The 26,539-nt window shown below is 51.2% G+C and overlaps 1 protein-coding gene across 7 annotated transcripts; it reads left to right on the top strand.

Annotated features, from left to right (window-relative positions):
* Positions 1–354: 354 nt before the first annotated feature.
* On the top strand, positions 355–26,152 carry CAPG (capping actin protein, gelsolin like). 7 transcript variants are annotated; one of them, XM_040224307.1, is made up of 10 exons: positions 355–376; positions 17,507–17,542; positions 17,702–17,874; positions 17,973–18,127; positions 18,345–18,512; positions 20,289–20,438; positions 20,753–20,845; positions 21,779–21,911; positions 24,815–24,903; positions 25,973–26,152. In XM_040224307.1, the coding sequence occupies exons 2-10, from the start codon at positions 17,520–17,522 to the stop codon at positions 26,036–26,038; spliced, it is 1,050 nt and encodes a 349-aa protein (XP_040080241.1). In that variant the 5' UTR covers positions 355–376; positions 17,507–17,519; the 3' UTR covers positions 26,039–26,152. The 7 variants fall into 7 exon arrangements, with proteins under 7 accessions (XP_040080241.1, XP_040080239.1, XP_040080238.1 ...); XM_040224305.1 differs by lacking the exon at positions 355–376 and adding an exon at positions 7,984–8,039; XM_040224304.1 differs by lacking the exon at positions 355–376 and adding an exon at positions 10,711–11,055.
* The last annotated feature ends 387 nt before the right edge of the window (positions 26,153–26,539 follow it).

Consider the following 26,539-nt stretch of genomic DNA (forward strand, 5'->3'; position numbering starts at 1 on the left):
ATTTCCTCCTCCAGGGATCTTCCAGACCCAGGGATGGAACCCAAGACTCTTGCGTCTCTGGCTGGGAAGCCCTAATACCTTCATAAACTAGGTGTTTTCCACCTTTGATGATCAGGGAACAGCAGTATATGGCCAGATCAGAAAGTGTAAAAGCTGAAAATGGGGTTGAAGACAGAAAGTCCAATGTGTTGCTGGCCACTGCGGTGTCAGTGCTCTCGATACAGGTGTAACCTGAACCCTCACTCGGGAGCCAGAAATCAGCCGAGAAGAGGCTTCGGGAGAGAGACTGCCCTAGCCCCACCAGGTGGATAAAGTGGGGCCTCACCCCACCAGACAGGCTGGACCCCTGAGTTCCTGACTGGCACCGAGGGCCTGGGTAAGTCCTTGCAATAGTGTCTCAGTGGATCTTTATGTAAGGAGGGGAGTGCTGGCGCTAGACGCTAAGGTGTGAGCCGAGCACTTTGAGAGCGAGCATACTGAAGGAAAGTGCCCTGGTTATTACTTCCTGGCAGCCCCTCGGCCTTATCTGGCTCTGCCATATACAGCTGATGCCGCGGTGCAGGGAGCTCAGGGCGGTCAGACACTGTGGACCGAATATCCGGAACTACATCCCAGAACTTGGAGAACCGTGGCCTTCCCTGGGCTGCTCCATGAGATATGCAGGCCACACAGAGACCCCCAACAGGCTTGGTCCTGCCACAGGGTCCGGGCTACTCCTCCCTCCGGGAAAAGGGAGTTCGCTCCAGGCCGAAGCGCCCACCCGCCATCCGCTTCCCCGGAAGCCCCAGCCGGGTCGGGAGGGCGGGGCTCAGGATCTCGGAGAAAGGCTCGAGTCGGCGACCCCACGGTTGAGCAGCGTGTGCAGGGACGGGGAGCCGAGCCTCGGGGAGAGAAGGGACCTCTTTTACACGAGGCAAGGGGTACCCCCACCTGGAGCCGGGGAATCCCACCATGCCAGACACTCGCCTGACATTCGCTTCCGGTCGGGAGCACCTCCCTCTCGAGGTCCCGCCCCCACGTCCACTGCCTGCTGGGATTTGTAGTTCGTAAAGGTGGGACCAACAGGCCAGGCGCGCGTATGCGGGTGTGTGTGTGTGTGTCTGTGTGTGTGTGTGTGTCTGTGTGTGTGTCTCTGTGTGTGTCTCTGTGTGTCTGTGTGTCTGTGTCTGTGTGTGTCTGTGTCTGTGTGTGTCTGTGTGTGTCAGTGTGTGTCTGTGTGTCTGTGTGTCTGTGTGTGTCTGTGTGTCTGTGTGTCTGTGTGTGTGTGTGTGTGTGTGTGTGTGTGTGTGAGCGTGTCTCGAGGTCCGCTGTGGCGTCCCCATCCTTTCAACCTCGCCCCCGAGGGCTCATTGCACTTAGGCAAGGCGCAAAGACCGCAGGCCGGCGCTCCCGCGGTCCTGTCCCATCCCCCACTCCTGCTGGGATTTGTAGTTTGGGCTGGGGTCTAGCCTCGCTGGGGCCGGGAATTGGAGTCCCACCTGGGCCCGGCCTGGTGCCGTCCTTATTCCTGCTTTTTTCAGCGGACCGTGGATCTGGATAGTAGGCCTGGCGCGGGTCGCAATGTCGGCCAAGCTCCCCCTGGTCCTTCCTACCGGCCTCCACCTCCTACCCACCCTGTTCACCAACTCGACCTTTGTGCCTGCGCCTATGGGACCAGCCGGCAGATTCTCAAACCAAAGCACGGAGAGGGGCGCGGTCTGGGAGAGGTGGAAAGACCGGAGAGAAAGCCAGAGTGAGGACTTGGCCTGGGAGCCCCAGCCCAGCCCTGCTGAAGCAGGCGATGATCCAGGGCTCTTTCAGTACTAGAGAGTCTGTGATCAACGCTGTCCCAAAATGATGACCAGACCCGCCCAGGACTGGCTGGGCATATTAGAGCTGATTACCCTACAGGGTTGACGGATCAAAAATTTTATTTGCCAAATTTAGCAACCCTACAGGAGCCCAGAAAATGGCAACCCAACTCCAGTATTCTTGCCTGGGAAATCCCATGGACAGAGGAGCCTGGCGGACTATGGGGTCACAAAAAAGCTGGACAGGACTTAGCAACTAAACAACAGGATACCAGGGAGGGAAGGGGGCTCTTCTGATCATAAAAACCAAGAAATGGGTCAACAGGTTTGCTTTGAGGATCAAGTTGGGGGATGGTTGTGTGTGGAGAGGATGTTTTGTAAACTGTAAAGCCTGGGGCCTGGGTGAGGTGTTCTCTGCACTCTGAAGTACTGGAGAAAAGATGCTAGGGCTTCAGAAGGCTCACTTTAAAGGGGAAGGTACACTTAGTGTGGACTCCCTGGTGGCTCAGCAGTAAAGAATCTGCCTGCAATGGAGGAGACCTGGGTTCAATCCTTGGGTTGGGAAGGTCCCCTGGAGAAGGGAATGGCAACCCACTCCAGTATTCTTGCCTGGAGAATTCCATAGACAGAGGAGCCTGGCGATCTATAATCCACAGGGTCACCAACAGTCGGACACAACCAAGCGACTTTCACTTTTCACCCTTAAGTGTAGTTAAGTAAGATGTCACCATTAGGAAAATCTGGGTGGTAGTTACATGGAACCTCTCTATACAGTCTTTTTAAGTGGGGTGTAAATGGGTGGAGGCTGGTCTTACCAGTCAAAGGTTACAAAGCCCTTTCACTTTTCATTTGGTGACAGCTTTACTGGGTGTACAATTCAGTGATTTTTTTAGTATATTCTCAGAGTTGTGCAGTTATCACCACAATGTAACTTTATAACATTTTCATCACCCCCCAAAGAAATCAGTAGTTGCCCACTAAAGTTCTCATCCCCTAGGATGCTAAGCAACAGCTAATCTATTCCTGTTTCTATAGCTTTGCGACTGTGGACATTTCATGTAAATTAAATCATATGATATGTGATCTTTCATTACTGGCTTCTTTCACTTAGCATGATGCTTTAAAAATTCAGGTTGTAATGTGTATCAGTACTCTGTACTATTTTTGTAACTTACTGTGAATCTAGAATTATTTTGAAATAAAAATTCTTTTTTTTTTAAGCACGTTATCTAGAGGATGAGCAGAGGTAGCCTTTTATGTGTGAAGGACTCAGAGCTGGCACTAGCATTCACTGCTGAGAGCAAGAGAGGCCTTGGGAGAGCAGAGAGAGCAGGGCTGGGCAGGGAGGAGGGGGCAGGTCTCAGTCCACCTCAGGAGATGGGGAGGCTGGGGGTCCTACCACCTGGCTCTGATTTACTAAGGGGGTCTTCAGTTCAGTTGCTCAGTTGTGTCTGACTCTGCGACCCCATGAATCACAGCACACCAGGCCTCCTGTCCATCACCAGCTCCCGGAGTCTACTCAAATTCATGTCCATCGAGTCAGTGATGCCATCCAGCCATCTCATCCTCTGTCGTCCCCTTCTCCTCCTGCCTCCAATCCCTCCCAGCATCAGGGTCTTTTCCAATGAGTCAGCTCCTCGCATGAGGTGGCCAAAGTACTGGAGTTTCAGCTTTAGCATCAGTCCTTCCAGTGAACACCCAGGACTGATCTCTTTTAGGATGGACTTGTTGGAACTCCTTGCAGTCCAAGGGACTCTCAAGAGTCTTCTCCAACACCACAGTTCAAAAGCATCAATTCTTCGGTGGTGCTCAGCTTTCTTCACAGTCCAACTCTCACATCCATACATGACCACTGGAAAAACCATAACCTTGACTAGACAGACCTTTGTTGGCAAAGTAATGTCTCTGCTTTTTAATATGCTATGTAGGTTGGTCATAACTTTCCTTCCAAGGAGTAAGCGTCTTTTAATTTCATGGCTGCAATCACCATCTGCAGTGATTTTGGAACCCCCCAAAATAAAGTCTGACACTGTTTCCACTGTTTTCCCATCTATTTCCCATGAAGTGATGGGACCAGATGCCATGATCTTCGTTTTCTGAATGTTGAGCTTTAAGCCAACTTTTTCACTCTCCTCTTTCACTTTCATCAAGAGGCTCTTTAGTTCCTCTTCACTTTCTGCCATAAGGGTGGTGTCATCTGCATGTCTGAGGTGATTGATATTTCTCCCAGCAATCTTGATTCCAGCTTGTGTTTCTTCCAGTCCAGCGTTTCTCATGATGTACTCTGCATATAAGTTAAATAAACAGGGTGACAATATACAGCCTTGACGTACGACTTTTCCTATTTGGAACCAGTCTGTTGTTCCATGTCCAGGTTTTAGAGCAAGTTATTTCAATACCACTTTGCCTCCATTTCCTCATCTGTAAAATGAGGATAATAAAAGGATCTAGTTCAGGACTTCCCTTTGGTCCAGTGGTTAAAAATCTCCCTGCCAGTGCAGAGGACAAGGATCTGGGAAGATTCCACAGGCCTTGGGGTAACTAAGCCCACAAGCAGGCCACAGCTACTGAAGCCCACATACCTAGAGCCTGTTCTCCTCAACAAGAGAAGCCACTGTGAACAGAAGCCCACACACCGCAACTAGAGAGCAGCCCACACTTTGCCACAACTAGAGAAATCCTGCTCGAAGCAATGACAACTCAGCACAGACAAAAAGAAAATATTTTTCTAAAAACAGTCTAAAAAAAGGGGATCTATTTTAGAGGGTAAATAGGATTAAATGAGAAACCCATATGAGGGACAGCACCTGGCACTTAGTGCCAATATTCAAAAGAGTGTCAGCTATTATCAGGACCTCAGAGTGGTGCTGAGGATCCAGTGTGATCTTACCTGGGCAAACCTGTCCCGTCTTGGGCACAGTGCTCCACCTGAGCTTCTCTTGGCCTGCTCATTTGTGCTGTTTGGGACAGTCCCATTTTCCCATCCGGTCACCAAGGAAATTTGGGATGTCACCATCCAGGAAGCCTCGGAGTACCCTTCAGTGCTTGAAAACAAACTTAAAAAAAAAATCTCTTTATTTGGCTGTGTCAGTTCTCAGTTTTGGCACACGGGATCTTTATTGCATCATGCGGCATCTTTCATTTGAGGTGCAGGCTTCTCTCTGTTTGTGGCGTGCAGACTCAGCAGTTGCCGCACGCAGGCTTAAGTTCCCACAACACATGGAATCTTAGTTCCCTGAAATGAAGTAAGTGAAGTGTTAGCGGCTCAGTCGTGTCCAGCTCCTTTTGACCCCATAAACTGTAGCCCGCCAGGCTCCTCTGTCCATGGAATTCTCCAGGCAAGAATACTAGAGTGAGTAGCTATGCCCTTCTCCAAGGGAACTTCCCAACCCAGGGATCTTCCCAACCCAGGGATCGAACCCAGGTCTCCTGCATTGCAGGCAGATTCTTTACTGTTGAACCACCAGGGAACTAGCCCGTGTCCCCTGTACTGGAAGTCAGATTCTTAACCACTGGACCACCAGGGAAGTCCCAGAAACAAACTTTTAAATTGTGAGCTTTATTCAGAAAATGGGCTTCCCTGGTAACTCAGACAGTAAAGAATCTGCCTGCAATGTAGGACCCAGGTTCAACCCTGAATCAGGAAGATCCTCTGGAGAAGGGGATGGCAACCCACTCCAGTATTCTTGCCTGGAGAATCCCATGGACAGAGGAACCTGGCGGGTTACATTCCACAGGGTCACAAAGAGTTGGACAGAAGTGACTTAGCATGCACATTCAGAAAAGATAACCATCCAGCCTCCTGGATATTCCTCAGAGCAGCTGAAATGATCTAGAAAACTTCCTTGTTGATCAGATTTAAAGACTAGTAGCATCCTGAGTCAATGTTTCTTCAAATGAACATTTTGGGAGAATCTGGTATGGAATGTTTAGGTACTGTGACAGAACCCTGCCATTCCCCCAGGCTGAGGAAATGCAACAGTTCGGCCTGATCTGCTCTTCTGGACTGGAGTCAGAAGAGCCAGAAGAGGGTGGACACTAGGTGGGAGGATAGTATCTAAGCATTCCTCAGGAGTGGAGTGGAGTCCCTTGGTGTTGCCCAGATGGAAGCAGGTAGATCCAGGCTTTGAATTGTTTCCCTTACACCACACCAGGGAGGTGGTGCTAGTGGTAAAAAACACACCTGCTATTGCTGGAGATGTAAGAGACACAGGTTTGATCCCTGGGTCAGGAAGATCCCCTAGAGAAGGGCATGGCAACCCACTCTGGTATTCTTGCCTGGAGAATCCCAGGGACATAGGTGCCTCTCCGGCTACAGTCCATGGGGTTGCGTAGAGTCAGACGTGATTAAAGCAATTTAGCATGCGCATATCAGACCCCATGCATCTGGTCCCATCACTTCATGGCAAACAGATGGGGAAACAATGGAAACAGTGACGGACTTTGTTTTCTTGGGCTCCAAAATCACTGCAGATGGTGACTGCAGCCATGAAAATTAAAAGATGCTTGCTTCTTGGAAAAAAAGTTATGACCAATCTAGACAGCATATTAAAAAGCATAGACATTACTCTGCCAACAAAGGTCCATCTAGTCAAAGCTATGGTTTTTCTAGTAGTCATGTATCGATGTGAGAGTTGAGCTATAAAGAAAGCTGAGCACCGAAGAACAGATGCTTTTGAACTGTGGTATTGGAAAAGACTCTTGAGAGTCCCTTGGACAGCAAGGAGATCAAACCGGTCTGTCCTGAAGGAGATCAATCCTGAGTATTCATTGGAAGGACTGATGCTGAAGCTGAAGCTCCAATACTTTGGCCACCTGATGCGAAGAACTCACTCATTTGAAAAGGCCCTGATGTTGGGAAAGATTGAAGGTGGGAGGAGAAGAGGATGACAGAGTATGAGATGGTTGGATGGCATCACCGACTCGATGGACATGAATTTGAGTAGGCTCTGGGAGTTGTTGATGGACAGGGAAGCCTAGCATGCTGCAGTCCATGGGGTCGCAAAGAGTTGGACATGACTGAGCGACTGAACTGAACTGAACCAGACCCCATCAGTGGGCCTTGGAGAAAGTCATACTGGTTGCAATTTTCCAAGCTGCTTGAAAAGTCCTCTTACTTCTGGGTCAAGGGGCCATGCTCTAATCCTGGTGCCTCTTGTCAGCTGATATCTTGCGGGGGTTGGCCTGCTGTGTATGGCTGTCTTTATTCAAAAGCCAACGTGGGAGTGTGGACTGTTGGTGGTTCACCTAAGGAAGACCTGGCCTCCAAGTATGGACACTGGCTGGGCTGCTTCCCTCTGAATAAAAAGAAGGGTGGGGTGTTATATCTCCTGCACCAGTTTGAACCCATACTAGCCTGTATTAGAATCCTGGTTCTACTACTGAACTGGCAGTGTGACCCTGGACCTGTGACTCACCCTCTCTGAGCCTCTCAGAGGATTATCTATTAGGCAGCATAACGACAAATAGTTGTGAGGACTGAACGAGGTCACGTTTAAGGCACCAAATACAGGGACCTCCTTGGTGGCTCAGACTGTAAGGCGTCTGTCTACAATGCGGGAGACCTGGGTTCGATCCCTGGGTTCGGTCCCTGGGTCAGGAAGATCCCCTGGGGAAGGAAATGGCAATGCACTCCAGTACTATTGCCTGAAAAATCCCATGGACAGAGGACAGGCTACAGTCCATGGGGTCGCAAAGAATCAGACACGACTGAGCGGCTTTCCTTCCTTCCTTCCTTCCTTTCCTGGTAGTGCAGTGGTTAAAACACTGAGCTTCTGCCGAAGTGGGCATGGGTTCAGTCCCTGGTGGAGAAGTAAGATCCCAAATGCAGTGCGGGGCTGGGGGAGGTGGGGGTTGGGCGGTGTGTGTGGTGGAATAAATAAATAAAAGATTTTAAAGCACGGAGTACAAAGCAGGCACTAAAGGAGAAGTAGCTATTCCAGCTTAATCCAGCTCAAGGATCTAACAATTGAATGGGATGTGAACACAGTCTTGCACTGGCCAAGTTTACCACACAGTAATGTTCGTTTTTTCCCTAATACCAGCCCAAATTTTCAGTTCCTGTCGGTGCCGAGCCTCCACCCGAGGGATGACTGCGGGGGGCCCGGCCCCTGCCCTCTGACTCACTCGGGTAGGCGGGGAGGCTTCCAGCCTTTCACGTCGGGGGCGGGGGCGGGGGTTGAGCTGGGGCCTGGGAGCAGAGGAGGGGAGGGCAGCAGTGCCTGGAGCGAGCCGGCGGGGCGCAGACAGGCAAGTAGCGCTTGGGGTCTGACCAGCAGGCGCCTGAGTTCCCCCTGTAGGCTTCTGAGGGGCTCAGCTGGTCACGGGGCACCCTGCTCCCCGCTCTTTTCTTAGGGGTGCACCCGCGTGTCTAATCACTCCTCCTCCTTTCCCCTAAGGAGGGGCGGGAGGGAGCGGCTGTGCTAAAGAAATGTTTATTTTACTCCATTTGGGACCAACTGAGCATCTCTCACTGGGAGACTGGAGAGGGAGGAGAAATATGAGTCTGTTAAAAAGAAGTTTTAGTGTTTGGTTACCAGATAATGTCAATAATAGCGTGTGTACTGTTAGAGTTCCAAGAGGCTTGAGACTCCTAAATTCTTTTAAACACCTGCTCTTTTGTTTCCTTGTTAGTTTGCAAACCCTCCTCCGCCCTCCTCGGTGATGGGGCCACCTTTTTTTTTCAGCCAGGTGAGGCTCCAGTGTAGAAAGAGAGCAGTGAGTTGGATTCATCCTTGTGCCCTTGGTCACTGCGGAGTCTAGAGCCCCAGAGCCACTTAGGTTCTGCCCTGGTGCACATCGGAGTGGACCAGCCTTGCTGGGGCGGGGTTCCGGAAGGGCGACAATGGAAAGTCAAACCCCAGGAGTGATCTGGGGTTTAACTTCCCATCCCTCTGCTAAATTGTGAACTGGAGGAGGAGGCAGGAGGATTGCTTCCAGAGATGCTGGGCACATGAACTGAGGCCCCGGGATAAATTCTCTGTTGGCCAGAGAAAGCCATCTAGGTTTATTGAGCATCTATTATTTGTTTGGTTGTTGCATAGTTGATCGGTCATGTCTGAATCTTTTGTGAATCCATGGACTGCAGCCTGCCAGGCTTCTCTGTCCATGGAATCTCCCAGGCAAGGATACTGGAGTGGGTTGCCATTCCCCTTCTCTGAGGGATCTTCCCAACCCAGGGATCCAGCCTGCTTCTCCTGCAAGTCTCCTGCATTGCAGTCGGATTCTTTTACCACTGAGCCACCATCTATTATTTGCTTGTTAATTACACCATCTCATTTAATCTGCTTGTTTATCTTCATGCCCATTTTACAGATAGGGCACAGGGAGGCTACAGAAAGTTAAGTCACTTGCAAGAGGAAGCAGTTGTGGTTCAGTTGCTCAGTCGTATCTGACTCTGCGATTCCATGGACTGCAGCCTGCCAGAAAGATGAAGCAGGATCAATAGTAATCAAACTGTTCAATCTTTCCATTACACCAGACCCTCTTTTTAAGGACCTGGAGACACTCAGGTACCAACCAGCTAGAGTTTGTGTTCTTTGAAGAGAACATTTAACTTCTCATCTTGTTCCAGTCCAGAAATTCTAACACGTGGATTGATTCTGTTCCACTGCCACTCCCTGGATGGGGCCTTGAAGGCTGAATCTTATCTCAAACAAGTCTGTTGATTAGCCCTGGGCCAAGCCTGGCCTGTATCTTGGGGAGATCGCCAGAGTCCTGGGCTGAAAGGCCCTTGACTTCCTTCTGGAGCGTGTACAGATTCTAGCTACATCCTCCCATACAGATTTAGAAGGGCATGGAAGCTTCTTCCCTTGCTCTACCTGCCTCTCCCTGTGTGATCGTGGGCCAGTCACTTGTGCTCTCAGGGTCCCCCTAGCCTCCTCTGGAAAGCAAACAAGCAAGTTGGACAGACTAGCTCCAGGGCCTTATGATGTACTGAAGGCAAGAGGGCCTCTGGGTAGAGCCAGAACCATGATTATTTTTATTGCTGTCCTTCAGAGCGCCTGAGGCTGAGAATGTGTGATAGTCAACCTCTGGTGAATGAGAAGCTGAGCAAGGGTGGACTTGAGAGGCACCCAGCATGCGCTAGTGTGTGCTAACTCAGGTCCATCTCTGTGCCACCCTGTGGACTGGAGCACACCAGGCTCCTCTGTCCATGGGATTCTCCAAGACAAGAATACTGAAGTGGGCTGCTATGCCTTCCTCTAGGGGATATTCCCGACCCCGCATCTCTTGTCTCCTGCATTGGCAAGTGGGTTCTTTACCACTAGCACCACCTGGGAAGGCTTAGTGAGCACAGGGCATTACAGACCATTCATTGTCCTAACTTGCACCCTTAGAATTACTATTGACTTGTTAGGAATTTGACAGGGATCTAAGCACTCGGTTAAGAGAGATTCAGATTCAGTGCTTGTTCCCAGGGCCTGCATGCGTGCTGAGTCGCTTCAGTCCTCTTCCATTCTGTGGGACCCCATGGACTGTAGTCTGCAAGGTTCCTCTGTCTATGGAATTCTCCAGGCAAGAATGCTGGAGTGGGTTGCCATGCCCTCCTCCAGGGGATCTTCCTTACCCAGGGATTGAACCCGCATCTCTTTTGTCTCCTGCATTGACAGATGGGTTCGTTACCACTAGGGCCACTTACGAAACCAGCATGCCGAACATCGCAAAGTCTGTGTCACCCACCTCTGCCATCCCCTGGGAACTGAGCTTCAACGACTACAACAAAAGTCAAATGTAGTCATTCAGGCAAGGAGAAAGACAAGCCAGGGAGGAGGAAAAAGTGATGTCGAGGCAGTGACCCTACCCAGGAAATGTGACTAATTCAGCTGAAGCCAGGGCCAGGCAGTCATGCCCGCCCCAGGCTGCTAACCGGGGGAATGTGGCCAGTCTTGGCTTTCCTGTGGTTTTCCTGGCAGGCCCCAGACTCAGAGCTGCTAGCCCTGGCCTGCTGCCGCTAGTGGAGGCTACTGTGATGGGGAGGCTTGGAGCTGGGGTGGGTTTCCAGTCCCGGGCAGTGGCGGGTGGGTCTCTGAAGAGCCAGCCTGGCCGCAGTGTAGCTCTCCTCTGTCAGGCCCTGCCTGGCTGCCCAGCACAGTCCACCCCTTCCTGTGGAGGATGGTCCTCAGCACTAGCTGGGGCAGGAGCCCAGGGGTGGGGCTGATGGGTGGGGCCACCTGGAGGAAGAGCTGAGGGAAGTGAGAGACTGAGCTGGGGCTGGAGGAGCCTGAAAAGCAGAAGTAGGAGGAAGCAGAGCTGCGCGGAACAGGTGAAAGTGGAGGAAGGCTGAGGGAGATTTGGTGTGGGGTGGGCTGGCCGGGACCCTCTTAGGTGGGCAGATGAGGGCAGACACAGAGACTCACGTTTCTGGAAGCCGCTTTGTCCAGGACTGGTATGCCCCCTCCCCCAACACACACACAGACACTGCTGTCCTGTCCCGTCGCTGGAGCCTTGTGGCTTCCCTAGGTGGCATAAGGGACTCCTGGACCACGGCTTGTCCTGGCTTGTGGAGAGGTGGTGTGTGACCTACCAAAAGAGGCCACCACCCCGAGTGAGCGGACCAGACTCTTGAAGGCCCTCAGCCAGCCCAGAGGTGCATTCAGCTTTGATGAAACTTGTTCCTAAGACAGGATGGTGGTGTGACAGCAGATGGGTAGGCTGGAATGGGGGAGGGGGCAGGCCTAGCATTTGAATCCAGACCAAACTATGCCTCAGGGTTCATTATTTTTGCAAATTTAAGAAGAACTCTGATGGGGATCTGGCCAGCTGCCTAGGGTAGGGTACGGGGAGGCAAAGGTGGAGCCCGGAAAGGGTGGGTGTGCAGGGTGGGTGTGCGTGCATGGCCAGTCATGTCTGACTCTTTGCGACCCCATGGGCTGTAGCCGGCCAGGCTCCTCTGTCCATGGGATTTTCCAGGCAAGAACACTGAAGTGGGTTGTCATTTCCTCCTCCAGATGATCCTCCAAACCCAGGGATTGAACCCGCGTCTCTTGCATCTCCTGCATTGGCAGGCGGATTCTTTACCAGCTATGCCACCAGTTTGCACCTAGGAAAGGGTGGGAGTCCTGCTTGGTGCCTGGGGAGGGGGCACTGACTGAGATCCCCAGGTGAGGCTTCTAGACCCCGCAGTTCCTGTGAAAACCCAGGTTCCCGGCTGGGAATAGCTGGTGTCATCTCTAGTGTTGACACTCACCCCTGATTCTTTCTTGGGGAGAGGGGTAGGAGCTGTTGGCATTTCACACCTAAGAGCAAACGATGAAGGAACCTGTTGGGAATCAGTGGAATCGGAATCTGAGAAGGGTGCAGACAGCATCGAGCACCTGTCATCTTTACAGCTGACAGGCATTGCTGGAAAGGTCTGCATAACCAACTCCCCCACTCCCAGTGTGTCCTCAAAGATCAGCTCCTTCCTAAGTCAGGACCTTGGGACACCCAGCAGGGCACCCATCCTCCCCTCCATCCCTGGCCCCTGATTTCTGCCTCCAGGGCTGCTCCTCCCTATTGAAATCCTGGTTTATCTCTTAGGCTCCATCTGGTCTAATCATTGGAGCTCAACAAGTCCAGTTAATCCTGAGTGCCTGCAGGCTATTGGGCACAGCCTGAGGTTCCAGGCAAAATACGGTTCCTTCCTGAAAGGCCATTATAGTCAAGTCAGGGAGATGGCCAGGCCTGTAACTCAGCACGCTGTGGCAGAGTGAGAAAAAGTAAAAGGTTTTAACATAAGAAGTATAGAAGCAGCTCCCTTGTGAGGTGGTGAGTTCCCCACCAGGAGAGGTATTCAAGAAGAAAATGTTGAGGGATGTAGGGATTTCTGTGCTGTGCTCATGTCTGGGTATGTGTTGGGAGGCAGATCTGGAGTGTGTGTGTGTGTGTGTGTGTGTGTGTGTGTGTGTGTGTGTTAGTCTTTCAGTCGTGTCCAACTCTTTGTGACCCCAGTGCCTGTAGTACACGAGGCTTCTCTGTCCATGGAATTCTCCAGGTAAGAATACTAGAGTGGGTAGCCATTTCCTTCTCCAGGGGATCTACTGGATCCAGGGATCAAACCTGGGTCTCCTGCCTTGCAGGCAGATTCTTTACTGTCTGAGCCACAAGGAAACCCGAGTATTAAATAAAGCTCCTTCTAATGCTGACATCTGATTCTGTGACATTCCGCACCTAGGGGAAGTTTTATGTGGTCCTCTGGAAGTGATGGCTTCCTGCTGCACAGCCCATCCTCTAGGGACCATGAGACTTGTGGGTTGTTCTTCATTTCTAGCCCCCTTCTCAATGCCCAGTTCCTAGCATAGACCTAGAATGGAAGTGAGTAGACCTTGTCATGGGCTGCTTGAGGAATGCAGAAGTGCCAGGCGTGTCCCCTGCTCTACCTGAGACACGGAGCTATTAGGTCATACTCTAAGACAGCCTGGGAGCAGGAAGGTGAGAACTCCCAGAGAAGGACAAAGCCGCCAAATGACAGCTGAGGCTTGAAATGGGTCTGGAGGTGTGGCGGGGCTTTGATGGTCCTAAGGATTGAGGTTTGCACTAAGGAAGCTGAGGGGCTGTGGGCTTGGGCAGAGGGGTTGTGGGGAGAGGAAATGTTAGTGGGTGTTTGGTGGAGGCCAGGGAGCAGTGTTAGAGTCACCCGGAACTTCTCTAGCACTGATACTCCGGCTCCACCCTGGAGAGTCTGGTTTTAACTGGCCTGGACATGGGGATTTTTAAAAAAAAATCTGGATGACTCTAATATGCAGGCAGATAGAGATGCTGTTCTGGACACAGTTAACTGGCAGAATCAGAACCACCTGGGACATAGTTCAAATGCCGATGCCCCACTCCAGACCCATGGAATCAAGTCTCCAGGCCTGGGCTTCGAAGTTTTTGTAAGATCCCAACATAGTTGTTCTGCAGTGCAGGAGCTGCAAGAGACATGGGCTCAAGCCCTGGGTGGGGAAGATCCCCTGGAGGAGGGCATGGCAACCCACTCCTGTATTCTTGCCTGGAGAATCCCATGGACAGAGAAGCCTGGTGGGCTACTATCCATAGTGTCGCAAAGAGTCAAATGTGAATGAAGTGACTTAGCACACGCACTTGAAAGGTACTTCTAATGGGTGGCCAGGCTAGAAAGCCAGAGGGATGAGGGGCAGGCAGCCAGCCCCTCTCAACAAAACGCTGCGATGGCTCTCGGAGGCTGGCAGCCCCACGTATGGTCTGCCTGCTCTTGAGTTATGGCCTGAGCTCTTAGTTCAGGAACAACAACAAAAAAAAAACAGCTGGCAAATGAGCACGCCATTTCTGTCCCTGAGCTCTACCCACCCTGGCTTGTGCTTGGGGGCGGCTACCTCACCGCTTGGGGCCTGAGTCACAGGCTGAGCTGTCTGTTGCAGGCGATGTGGGCACAGCATGTGACTCTCTGTGGGATTGAGAATCATTGACGTTTCCTCCCCCAAACCTCCCCCTCACTGCCTGCCCCCCTCCCTTGGGGAAGTGTGATTCCAAAAAAATGCCTTCAGCTGTGTTTTGAGTAGGGCTTCCCTGGCGGCTCAGTGGTAAAGAATCTGTCTGCCAGTACGGGAGCCCCAGGAGACGTGGCTTCCATCCCTGGATGGGGAAGATCCTCTGGAGTAGGAAATGGCAACCCACTCCAGTACTCTTGCCTGGAGAATCCCTATGGACTGAGAAGCCTGGTGGGCTAGAGTCCATGGGGCTGCAGAGTTGGACACGACTCAGCATGCACGTACTATGTTGTAAATTAGGAAAGAAAAGCAAAGTCATTAGTCACATGGTATTTTACACCCATGGCCACTGCTCCTATTTCTTTTTTGTTTCCTACTCAGACTGCACACCCTCTGCTCTCCCTGAAAGTTCTCTTTGCACTTCTGCTTCCCCAGCCCACCAAGAGTCTCCTAATGGTGACTTTCAACCCTGAAATTCTCCAGGTCCTTCTCTTGCACCACTGGGGCTCCCTGTTCAGTTGAAAAGCATAAATTGTGTGACAGTTCTTGACTGTGTGAGCTCTGCATTTTCAGTCAAAGAAATCGTCTAGAATTGGGCACATAGGAGAGTGAGTGAAGCTATAGCTACTGCAGTTGCTAATTTTTTAAAAGATAGCATTAAAAAATTTTTGTTTATGTATTTATTGGCTACACTGGGTCCTTGTTGCTGCGTGCAGGCTTTCTCTAAGTTGCAGAGAGTTGGAGCTACTCTCTAGTTGCGATGCGTGGGCTTCTCTTGTTACGGAGCACGGGTTCTGGGACACTCAGTAGTTGTCGCTCCCAGGCTTTAGAGCGTAGTCTCAGTAGTTGGGTCCCACGGGCTTAGTTGCCCTGCGACATGTGAGATCTTCCTAGACCAGGGATCGAACGTGTGTCGCCTGCATTGGCCAGTGGACTCTCAACCACTGGACCACCAGGGAAATCCAGAAGACAGTATTTTTTTAAATGCTTGCCTTGAGCATTTTTTTTCCCCCTAAATAACTTTTGTCCAAAAAAGGTTGCTCTACAGAAGAAAGATGATATTCATCATCCTGGTATCTGAGGGATACTGGACATATAGAAGTGATAGCTAATGCCTGAGAATGGAGGAAATTCCCTAGGTAGGAAGTTTAGAATTCGAGAAGGCACTAAGTCTAATGTTAGCTGTAGGTTTTTCTGTTTTTTTCTGAGATTTTTTTTGTTCAATTTTGGTAGATGCCTTTTATTAGGCTAAGGATATTCCCTTCTGGAACTTCCCTGGCGGTCTAATTGCTAAGATTGTGCTCCCATTGCAGGGATAAGATTGGTTAAGACTGGGCTTCCCTTGTAGCTTAGCTGGTAAAGAATTCACCTGCAATGCAGGAGACCTGGGTTCAGTCCCTGAGTTGGGAAGATCCCCTGGAGAAGGGAAAGGCTACCCACTCCAGTAGTCTGGCTTGGAGAATTCCATGGACTATATAGTCCGGGGGGTCGCAAGAGTCGGACACAACTGAGTGACTTTCACTTTCTTTCCCATTGCAGGGGGCATGCATTTGATCCCTGGTTGGGGAGCTAAGATCCCATGTGCCCCACAGCATGGCCCCCCCGCCAAAAAAGAGGAAATTCCCTTCTATTCCTAGTTTGCTGAAAGCTTTTTTAATTTTTATTTATTTTTTTTGAAAGCTTTTTTAAAATCAGAAATGGATGTAGAATTTTTCTAAGTGGTCTTTATCTATAGAGATGATTTTATGTTTGTTTATATGGCTAGTCAATAGGGTGGATTACATTGATTTTCAGATGTTAAACCAACTTTGCATTTCTGGAGTAAACCCTGTTTAGTCATAGTGTTTCATCTTTCTATATATTTCTGAATTCTATGTGCTAAAATTGTCAGGTTTTTTCTTGTGTTCATGGGGGATCTTGGTCTAATTTCCTTTTCTATAATATTTGTATCTAATTTTGTTACATTAGGAAAATGGTGGCAGCATGGTATGGATTGTGAAGGATTGCCATTATGCCTTCCTTAAGTTTTTGGTAGAATTTATCTGTACTTGAAATTTGGGGGTGGGTAGTTTTAAAGTACCATTTCAGTTTCTTTTGGGATTCTCTAATAGCTCAGTTGGTAAAGAATCCACCTGCAATTCAGGAGACCCCAGTTCGATTCCTGGGTCGGGAAGATCCACTAGAGAAGGGATAGGCTACCCACTCCAGTATTCTTGGGCTTCCCTTGTGGCTCAGCTGGTAAAGAATCTGCCTGCAATGCAGGAGACTTGGGTTCAATCCCTGGGTTGGGAAAATTCCCTGGAGAAGGGAAAGGTTACCCACTCCAGTATTCTGGCCTGGAGAATTCCATGGACTATAAAGTCCATGGGGTCACAAAGAGTTGGACACGACTGAGTGACTTGCACTTTCACTTAAGTTTCTTTAGTAGATATTAGAACCCTTCAAATAATCTATTTCTTCTTCTTTTTAAAAAATTATTTATTATTTGGCTGTGCTGAGTCTTAGTTGCGGCATGTGGAATCTTTAGTTTTGCATGTGGGATCTAGTTCCCTGACCAGGGATAGAACCCGGGCCCCCTGTATTGGGAGCACAGAGCCTCAGCCACTGGACCACCAGGGAAGTCCCTCTACTTCTTGTTGAGTGAACTTGCACAATTTGTGTCCTTCACAGACTTTGCCCATTTCGTACAAGTTGTTGACTATATTGGCATACAGTTTTTGTGATATTCTCTTTATTCTTTTAATACTTGTAGGATCTGTAGTGGTGGTCATCTCTCTTGTTTCTGTATTGGAAGTTTGTGTCTTTTCTTTTACTTAATCAATTTGTCAAAAGGGTCATCAGTTTTTTCGATGTTTGCAAAACCCAGCTTCATTGATTTTCTCTATTTTTTTGGTTTCCTATCCATTGACTTTAAGTTATCGATTTTAGACTTTTCAAATATAAGCCGTTATTGCTTAGAGAAGCATATCCCAGCCTCATGCAATGCCCAGAATTAGGACTCCTGTCTAGAAGCAGAAGAGGTCACAGCAAGGGGAAGACCCTGGCCAAAGAGCCCAAGACCTGGCTTTGGGTAGCCACTCACTAGTCACTGTGTCGCTTGGGACTTAGACTCTGAGCCTCCGTTTCTTTGCCTGAGTAATGGAACCAGGCAAAGAAATCTGCTCTTGGAGATGAATTAGTTGATGAACAATGAAGCACTTGGCCTCTGGGAAGGGCCTCCCCAGACCAGCGTGAAGGCTGGTACTCATGACATTTGTAATCATAATGGCTTTGATTCTGTCTTTGCAGATCCAGAAACAGCATGTACTCACCCATCCCCCAGAGGTAGGCTGTGCACCCCTTCCCCTTACACCCCTCTCCTCTTCACTTCCAAGGGCAGCCCCTCCTCTCCCCCACACTGCAGTCCCCAGGCCTGCCCCAGGTCTCTGCTTGTCTCCACTGCATATGGGCCTTGGCCTTCACCAACTCGCTTCCCTCCCGCAGTGGCTCTCTGTTCCCACCGACCGTGAAGCTCCCTGGCCTGCACATATGGAGGGTGGAGAAGCTGAAGCCAGTGCCGGTGGCCCCTGAGAACTATGGCATTTTCTTCTCGGGAGACTCCTACCTGGTGCTGCACAATGGCCCAGAAGAGCTCTCCCACTTGCACCTGTGGATCGGTAAGGGAGAGAGCTGGGAGGACTGGTGGTGGGGGGTGCTGGCCCAGGCAGGGGGTGGGGCTGGCCTAGGTCTCACCCGCAACCTCCCCCCACCCCAGGCCAGCAGTCATCCCGGGACGAGCAGGGGGCCTGCGCCATGCTGGCCGTGCACCTCAACACCCTGCTCGGAGAGCGGCCCGTGCAGCACCGAGAGTCACAGGGCAATGAGTCCGACCTCTTCATGAGCTACTTCCCCCGCGGCCTCAAGTACCAGGTCAGAACCCACTGCCCACACCCCCTCCTGTGGCTTCTCCTTGAGCTCCCTTTTCCTCTGGTCATGACCCTGCAAAAGGCCCAAGGCCACTCAGGGCTGGGGCCTCCCCCCACCTGGTTCCTGTTTGCCTGCTTTCCTTCCTGCCCAGTGGGAGGGGGCATGCGGTGCTGGGGGGAGGGGACGGGGGGCCCACTCAGGCTGGCCATCCGGGCTGCAGGAAGGCGGCGTGGAGTCGGCGTTTCACAAGACCTCCCCAGGAACCGCCCCGGCCGCCATCAAGAAACTCTACCAGGTGAAGGGCAAGAAGAACATTCGTGCCACTGAGCGGGTGCTGAGCTGGGACAGTTTCAACACCGGGGACTGCTTCATCCTGGACCTGGGCCAGGTAGGTGGGCAAGGCTGACTGAGCACGTACTCATGTTGACACTCTGTGTGTCTTTCTTTTTTATGCCTGTGCTGCATCTTAGTTGTGGCATCAGGGATCTAGTTCCCTGGTCAGGGATTGAACCTGGGGCCCCCTGTGTGGGGAACCCAGAGTCTTAACCATTGGACTGCCAAGGAAGTCTTTTTTTTTTTTTTTTTTCAGTCACACTGTGCACACAGCCTGTAGGATCTTAGTTCCCCAACCAGGGATTGAAATGGGGGCCACAGCAGTGAAAGTGCTGAGTCCTAAGCACTGGACCACCGGGGAATTCCTTGGTGCTGTTTTAAAGGACAGGGACTAGGAAGCCAGAACAGAGGGAAAGGGGCTGAGAAGCTGTAAGCCCAATCCAAGTGGGGTCACTGTGGCTGGTAGCAGACATCCCTGTATTTGTTTGGACAGAAACCTCCCTCTGCTGTCTAGTCTTGGCCTCTAACACTGAGTCTGCTCTCTAGTGCTCCTGGAACCTCTGAAGCTCTGAGTTAGCTGCCTCCCATGCCATGCGTTAATCAGTTCATTCATCTCTTCCCTTGGTGAATCTATGGCACCCGCTCTGAGCCAGCATGTGTGCGTGCTAAGTCGCTTCAGTCGTGTCCAACTCTTTGTGACCCTGTAAACTGTACCCCGCCAGGCTCCTCTGTCCATGGTATTCTCCAGGCAAGAATACTGGAGTTGGTTGCCATGCCCTTCTCCAGGGGATCTTCCTGACCCAAGGGTTGAATCCGTATCTCATGTATCCTGCATCGGCAGGCAGGTTCTTTACCACTAGGACCACAAGTTGCTGGCCCAGGGCAGGCAGCCAAGGCCGGGTCTGTCACTGGCTGTATTTTAACCCATGACAGGACGTGATGAGGGTCCTCTTAGGAGCAGTGGGATGGGCTGGGGGAGCTTATGGCAGTGAGGGGCCTTCTAGGCCAAGCCACTGCCCCAGGAAAGTGCCATTTGACTAGACTAGGGGAAACGCCATTCCAGGGGAAGGTGATGGGTGAGCTGAGGCACTGAGCGGGAGAAGGGCACAGACATGCCTGTCGACAGCCAGGAAGGAGGCAGCCTGACTTGGGCGTGGGGTGGGGACAGGGCCAGTGGGAGTGGAAAGTGCTAAGGAGCTGCGACAGGGCAGGAGGAGGTTGAGTCTTGAGGGTCTGGACTGCACCTGTCGTGCTAAAGATTTGGAACAAGAAGAGGAACCTGGATGCTGTTTAGAAGGAGGACTGGAAGCAGTGAGATGGAGGCAGGGGACCTGCTCAGTAGAGGTGATGAGGGCCATGCCTGGCGAGTGCACAGAGGCATCTGAGATTCTGGGCCCAGGGATGCCATTCACCTGTTCACCCATTCACCCTTTCATTCACTCATTCACCGAGTTCATTCATGCAATAACTATTTATTCTGGGCTGAAAGATGTGCCTGTTTCTGTTTGGCACTGAGCATACAGCAGTGGGTCAAATCATGCTAAACAAAACAAAACCCTCATACCCTAATGAAGCTTACTTTCTAGTCAGGGAAAATAGATTATAAATAAGATAAAGATGTTTTAATATATGACACAAGTGATGTGGAAAAAAATAAAGTCTGTGGGAGATGGAGGTGTGGGGCAGAGAAAGGCTCTCGCAGAGACTGTCATTCCTGTCCCCAGGGGCCTTGCTTCTCTTGCCTTCTTGCTTGTCTTTGATCGTCTTGCCTCAGTTCTGCAGAGGACAGGATGCACGTGGCTCTAACCTGAGCCTCCCCCCTTCCTTCCAGAACATCTTTGCCTGGTGTGGTGCGAAGTCCAACATACTGGAGCGGAACAAGGCACGGGACCTGGCGCTGGCCATCCGGGACAGTGAGCGGCAGGGCAAGGCCCATGTGGAGATTGTCACCGATGGGGAGGAGCCTGCCGACATGATCCAGGTTGAGAGATGTGGGGGTAGCGGGAGGGTGGCCTCTGCTTGAGGCCACTGAATGAGGCAGTGATCACAGCAGGAGGGCTGTAGGGGCATCTGGGGCCCTGCTTAGGGCTTGGCTGGCTCATCAGGTGCCTTGGTGGGACTCAGAGTCAAGTACCCCTTGGGATGGAAGGACTGGTATCCAGGGACTGAGCCCTCCCCAGCTCTGCCTGGCGCCTTTGTGCAGACATGGGTGTGGGGGTGGGAGTGAGGGGGTGGTCCTGGGCATGATAGGTGCCCAGGAATCCCTGGAAATGTGGCCTGCCCTTGTCCCTGCAGGTCTTGGGTCCCAAGCCCTCTCTGAAGGAGGGTAACCCTGAGGAAGATCTCACAGCTGACCGGACAAACGCACAGGCCGCAGCTCTGTATAAGGTGGGTGTCCCAGGCCTGCCCTGGGACCAGGCAGGGGTGTGATCTTGATGCTTGTGGGGCTGAGAGGAGAGGAGAAAGCAGCAGGCAGGTGGGGCCAGGCTCCAGGGTGGTTTATTAGGGCATGGAGTGAAGGGAGGATGGGAAGTGAACGGATGCTCGGCCCTCCTGGGGAGGTGAATGTCACTTCCCTTCCAGCCCATTCTTAGACGTGGAGGTTTGAAACAAGCCAATGCTGAACTTTACTGTTTTGTTTTTTTTTAAATATCCATTTATTTATTATTTATTTGGCTGCGTTGGGTCTTAGTTGTGGTGCCCAGGCTTCTCTAGTTGCAGCCCACAGTCTTCTTTCTAGTTGTGGCACTTGGGCTTAGTTGTCCCATGGCCTGTGCGATCTTAGTTCCCCAACCAGGGGTCGAACCTGCATCCCCTGCATCCCCTGCATTGAAGTGTTAGTTGCTCAGTCATGTCCAACTCTTTCCAACCCCGTGGACTGTAGCCTGCCAGGCTCCTCTGTCCATGGAATTCTCCAGGCGAGAACACTGGAGTGGGAAGCCATTCCCCTCTCCAGGGGGTCTTCCTGACCCAGGGACTGAACCCAGGTCTTCTCCACTGCAGGCAGATTCTTTACCATCTGAGCCATCAGGGAAGTCCCTGAACTGTACCTTTTTTGCATTCTTTGCATTTCCTTGTTAATTTGGAGCCTAATTAATTTCCACAGATTTAGGGGCTCTGGGAGGCAGTGACTGAGGCTGAAGTGGGGGTGGGGGTTGTCTGGGATTTGCCTATCAGCTGTCAGTTCTTCCCCTACCTCCAGGCTCTGTTCAGCCTGGGGTGGTGGGTGGGACCTCTACTGGAGGGACCTGCTCCTCGGTGGAGGTCAGAGCTTTGAACTGCGGGAAGGAGGGTGACGCGGCACTGCCCACTCTCCCCCAGGTCTCTGACGCCACTGGACAGATGAACCTGACCAAGCTGGCCGATTCCAGCCCCTTCGCCCTTGAGCTGCTGATACCTGACGACTGCTTTGTGCTGGACAACGGACTCTGTGGCAAGATCTACATCTGGAAGGGTGCGAGTGGCTTCTCCACACCAGCCTGAGGCCCCTGTGGCCACTCTAACCAGGAAGTCTTCCCACGGGAGGGCTCAGCCAGCCCATAGACACCTGGCTCAGCGAGCCTCTGTGGCTGACGGTTAATTCCTGGCAAGGGTTCTGCACCTTCAGCCCACCTCTGAATCACCCGAGGGCCCTGTTAAGACCCAGAGCAAACCACACCCCTGAGACTCTGATTCTCGAGGTCTGGGCTTTCTAGGTGGTGCTAGTGATAAAGAACCCACCTGGTAATGCAGGAGACATAAGAGATGTGGCTTCAATCCCTGGATAGGGAAGATCCCCTGGAGGAGGGCAGGGTAACCCACTCCAGTTCTCTTGCCTGGAGAATTCTATGGACAGAGGAGCCTGGCGGTCTACAGTCCATGGGATTGCGGAGAGTTGGACTCTGAAGTGACTTAGCACGCATGAGACTTCGCAGGCTCTGGGAACCATCTATCAGGTTCCCAGGTCTTGCTGCTGACTTTGTGTTGAGGACCACTTGCCACAGAGCTCTCCTAGGCCTCAGTGCCACTGGGACCCCTGCTTCTGCCTGTCTGCCTTGACTGTGACTAATTCTAGATATGAAATCTCACCTTATGCACTGGGTAGCAAACTGGTAGGGCTTGTTTTCCAAGAGGTTGTATTGGCTGGAAATGAACACTCTTGGGCAGAAGCCTGTTTGCTAGATCAGACTCTGAAAATATTGTAACAAAGCTCTGAGTCTGTGAGTAATTCTCTGTGCTTGTCTTTTCTTGTTCTCCCCCCACTGCCGCTGCTGGGTCTTTGTTGCTGCATGCCTTTCTCTAGTTGTGGTGAGCAGGGGCTTACTCTTCGTTTGATGCTTGAGTTTCTCATTGTGGTGGCTTCTTTTGTGGAGCACAGGCTTTAGGTGGATAGGCTTCAGTAGTTGCAGCTCGTGGTTGTGGCGCATGGGTTTGCTCGGAGGCATATGGAATCTTCCCAGAGCAGGGATCAGACCTGTGTCCCCTGCATTGGCGGCTGGATTCTTATCCACTGTAACACCAGCGAAGTTCTGTGTCTTTTCTTGTTCCTGAATGTGTCTCAACTGCCCAGATTATAAACCTCTTGAATGGAATCACATTCTCTAGTGCCTTGACGATACAGCATTTGCTCAGTAAATATTTGTGACATGAACCAGGGCCAGGAGAAATTTCCAGCCAGGAGGATGGAGAAGTGTTAGGTGTTGTAACTTGGCAGCTATTAGGCATCACACTCTTGCCTCAGGGAAGGACCAGGAGTGGCAAGCTGCAGGGCAGGTTTCTAAGAGGTGGGGAGGATGGTAGGGGGTGGGGAGGATTGTGTTGCTGGGGCTGTATTTGCATGCCAGGCTTCCTTGTCCTTTACCATCTCCAGGAGTTTGCTCAAACTCATGTCCATTGAGTCAGTGATGCCATCCAACCATCTCATCCTCTAGCATCAGCGTCTTTTCCGATAAATCATCTCTTTGCATCAGGTGGCCAAAGTATTGGAGCTTCAGCTTCAGCATCTATCCTTCCAAAGAATATTCAGGGTTGATTTTCTTTAGGATTAACTGGTTTGATCTGGTTTGGAAGTGTCTTTAGCCCCAAGCAAAGAATGGAGAAACCAGTGGGAGAAACAGGAAACTTAGGAGCTGGGAAGAGAAGCATCAGGCAATCACAGAGGAAGGATACAGCACATTCATCTCAGATATATTGTGACCAACATAGATAGCATATTCAAAAGCAGAGACATTACTTTGCCGACTAAGGTCCGTCTAGTCAAGGCTATGGTTTTTCCTGTGGTCATGTATGGATGTGAGAGTTGGACTGTGAAGAAGGCTGAGCGCCGAAGAATTGATGCTTTTGAACTGTGGTGTTGGAGAAGACTCTTGCGAGTCCCTGGGACTGCAAGGAGATCCAACCAGTCCATTCTAAAGGAGATCAGCCCTGGGATTTCTTTGGAAGGAATGATGCTAAAGCTGAAACTCCAGTACTTTGGCTACCTCATGCGAAGAGTTGACTCATTGGAAAAAAGTCTGATGCTGGGACGGATTGGGGGCAGGAGGAGAAGGGGACGACAGAGGATGAGATGGCTGGATGGCATCACTGACTCGATGGACGTGAATCTGAGTGAACTCCGGGAGATGGTGATGGACAGGGAGGCCTGGCGTGCTGTGATTCATGGGGTCGCAAAGAGTTGGACCCGACTGAGCGACTGAAATGAACTGAACTGAACTAGAGTTTTAATAGCCTGGCTGAGGAGCCAACCACAGTTGAAAACATTGTCCTCCAGGTGGAGCAGGGTTTGGTTGAAGGTGAGAAGGGAGGGCACTACTGCTGTTCCTTTTTACTGACTTTTAGTTGGTATAACCATTAGGCTGATGTTGGCATCTAGCTTTGTGGGAGTAAGATTGCAGTAAATCATGCCCTTTTTTTCTGTCCAATTTAATTTTGCAAGAAAGGCTTGATAACAGTACAGGTGACAAACTCAAAAGGTGAGGGGCCCTGGAGAGGGAGAGAGGGGCCTGAGTGTCTAATTCGAGGGCGACATTAGTTCTCCCTGAATATCCCTGGGGCCCTGGTCCGAGTAGAAGACTTTGATGATTGGAGCGGGCAGAGGGCAGTTTTCATCTGGAGCTGTGAGCTGGGAAAGGCTGACTTCTCACTGAGCCCCCTCAGGGTGTTCTTAGCACCTCCTGGTCCATTTATTTTAAAAGTGCCAGCTATTCTGTGGGTGTGTGTGCTCAGTTATGCCTGACTCTTTGTGACCCTATGGACTGTGTAGCCCACCGGGCTCCTCTGTCCATGGAATTTGGACCTCCTTAAATCTCCTCGAGACAAATGGGATGTGGGCTAGAGAGGGTCTCTGTTCTTTTAAAATTTCTCCTCCTTATGATCCAGGGCGCAAAGCTAATGAGAAGGAGCGGAAGGCAGCCCTCCAAGTGGCCGAGGATTTTATCACCCGCATGCGGTACGCCCCAAACACTCAGGTGAGGACCCCTGCCTGTGCCAGCTCACCCTCTTCCTAGGACTCTTCCCTGGGCCCCTGCCCCTTGGACTGGACAAGAAGGGTGAGAAAGCCCCAGGCACAGTCCGGAGCAGTCAGGTCTCCCCTCCTGGAAACACCCAGTGGGAAGCCCCTTCTCAGTCCTTCAGAGTTTCACAGTACATGTTATTTTCTTTCTTTTTTTTAAAAAAAAACTTGTTAATGTACTTTTTTAAAAAAGATTTTTTTTAATTTGTTTTTAATTGGAGGATAATTGCTTTTCAGTGTTGTGTTGGTTTCTGTCGTATGACAATGTGAATCAGCCCTAAGTATACATATGCCCCCTTGAATCTCTATCTCCCTCCCACCCTCTGCCCTGCACCCTCCCCACACCCACCCACCCCTGGCCCCCGCACTCCATCCTACCCCTCTAGGTTGTCACAGAGCCCAGGCTGAGCTCCCTGGGTTATACAGTGACTTCCCACCAGCTATTTTTACATGTGGTAGTATATGTATGTCAACGCTACTCTCTTAGTTTGTCCCAGCCTCTCCTGTCCCTGCTGTGTCCACAAGTCTGCTCTCTCTGTCTGTATCTCTATTCCTGCTCTGTAAGTAGATTCATCAGTTTCATTTTTCTAGATTCCATATATGTGCATTATTATACTACATTTGTTTTTCTCTCACTTCACCCTGTATAATAGGCTCTAAGTTCATCCACCTCACTAGCACTGATTCAAATGTGTTCCTTTTCATGACTGAGTAATATTCCACAATATGTGTTCTTTTCTAAGAGGACGATGGGCAGCACTCCCCTGGGAGCCCAGCTAGCCGGGTGTGCCTCTGGATGACTCATGTGGCTCCTCTGGACCATGATTTCTAGCTAGTTCTGTCCCTTCTCACTGTTTTCTCAGCCCATGTCCCTGTAATCTTTCTTGTCTCTTGGTTTATCTGGAAGAGCATCACTGGCTATAAGGCCTGTGGACTTGGGTCTGGTGCCCAGCACCCTCCTCCCTGGCTCTGGAAGAGGGAGAAGTGGTAGCCTTGTGAGCCAGACTCTTCTGCCGTCCCTACAGGTGGAGATTCTGCCCCAGGGCCGCGAGAGTGCCATCTTCAAGCAATTCTTCAAGGACTGGAAGTGAGGGCAGGCGTCTCCCTGCCCCTACCTCCTACCCACTTGCTCCTCCTCTGGCCTCCTGGTCCGTGCTGAGGTGCCCCTGCCCATGGTCAATAAAGGAGACCAGTGCTTTTCTTGCTCTTTGCCTGCATTGCCTTCCCTGGGCTAATACTCTCTGCCCCACTAAATCACTTCAGTAGTGTATGACTCTGTGACCCCTATGGACTGTACCTGACGAGGCTTCTCTGTCCATGGGATTCTCCAGGCAAGAACACTGAAGTGTCCTCCTCCAGATCTTCCCAACCTAGGAATTGAACCTGCACCTCCTGTAGTCTCCTGCATTGGCAGGCGGGTTCTTTACCACTAGCGCCACCTGGTGACAATTCCACAGCCTGTGAGAGGCCAGAGATGGCTTTGCAGAGGGGCCAGCTCCTGAAGGGGCCAGGCGCTCCCAGTGGGCCTGGTTGGCGCTACTGCAAACCCAATAGGGAGGTGGCATGGGGCCAGGGCTGGGATCACTTTCAGC

This window comes from Oryx dammah, unplaced genomic scaffold, assembly GCF_014754425.2.
Source record: "Oryx dammah isolate SB20612 unplaced genomic scaffold, SCBI_Odam_1.1 HiC_scaffold_25, whole genome shotgun sequence".
Lineage (NCBI taxonomy): Eukaryota > Metazoa > Chordata > Mammalia > Artiodactyla > Bovidae > Oryx > Oryx dammah.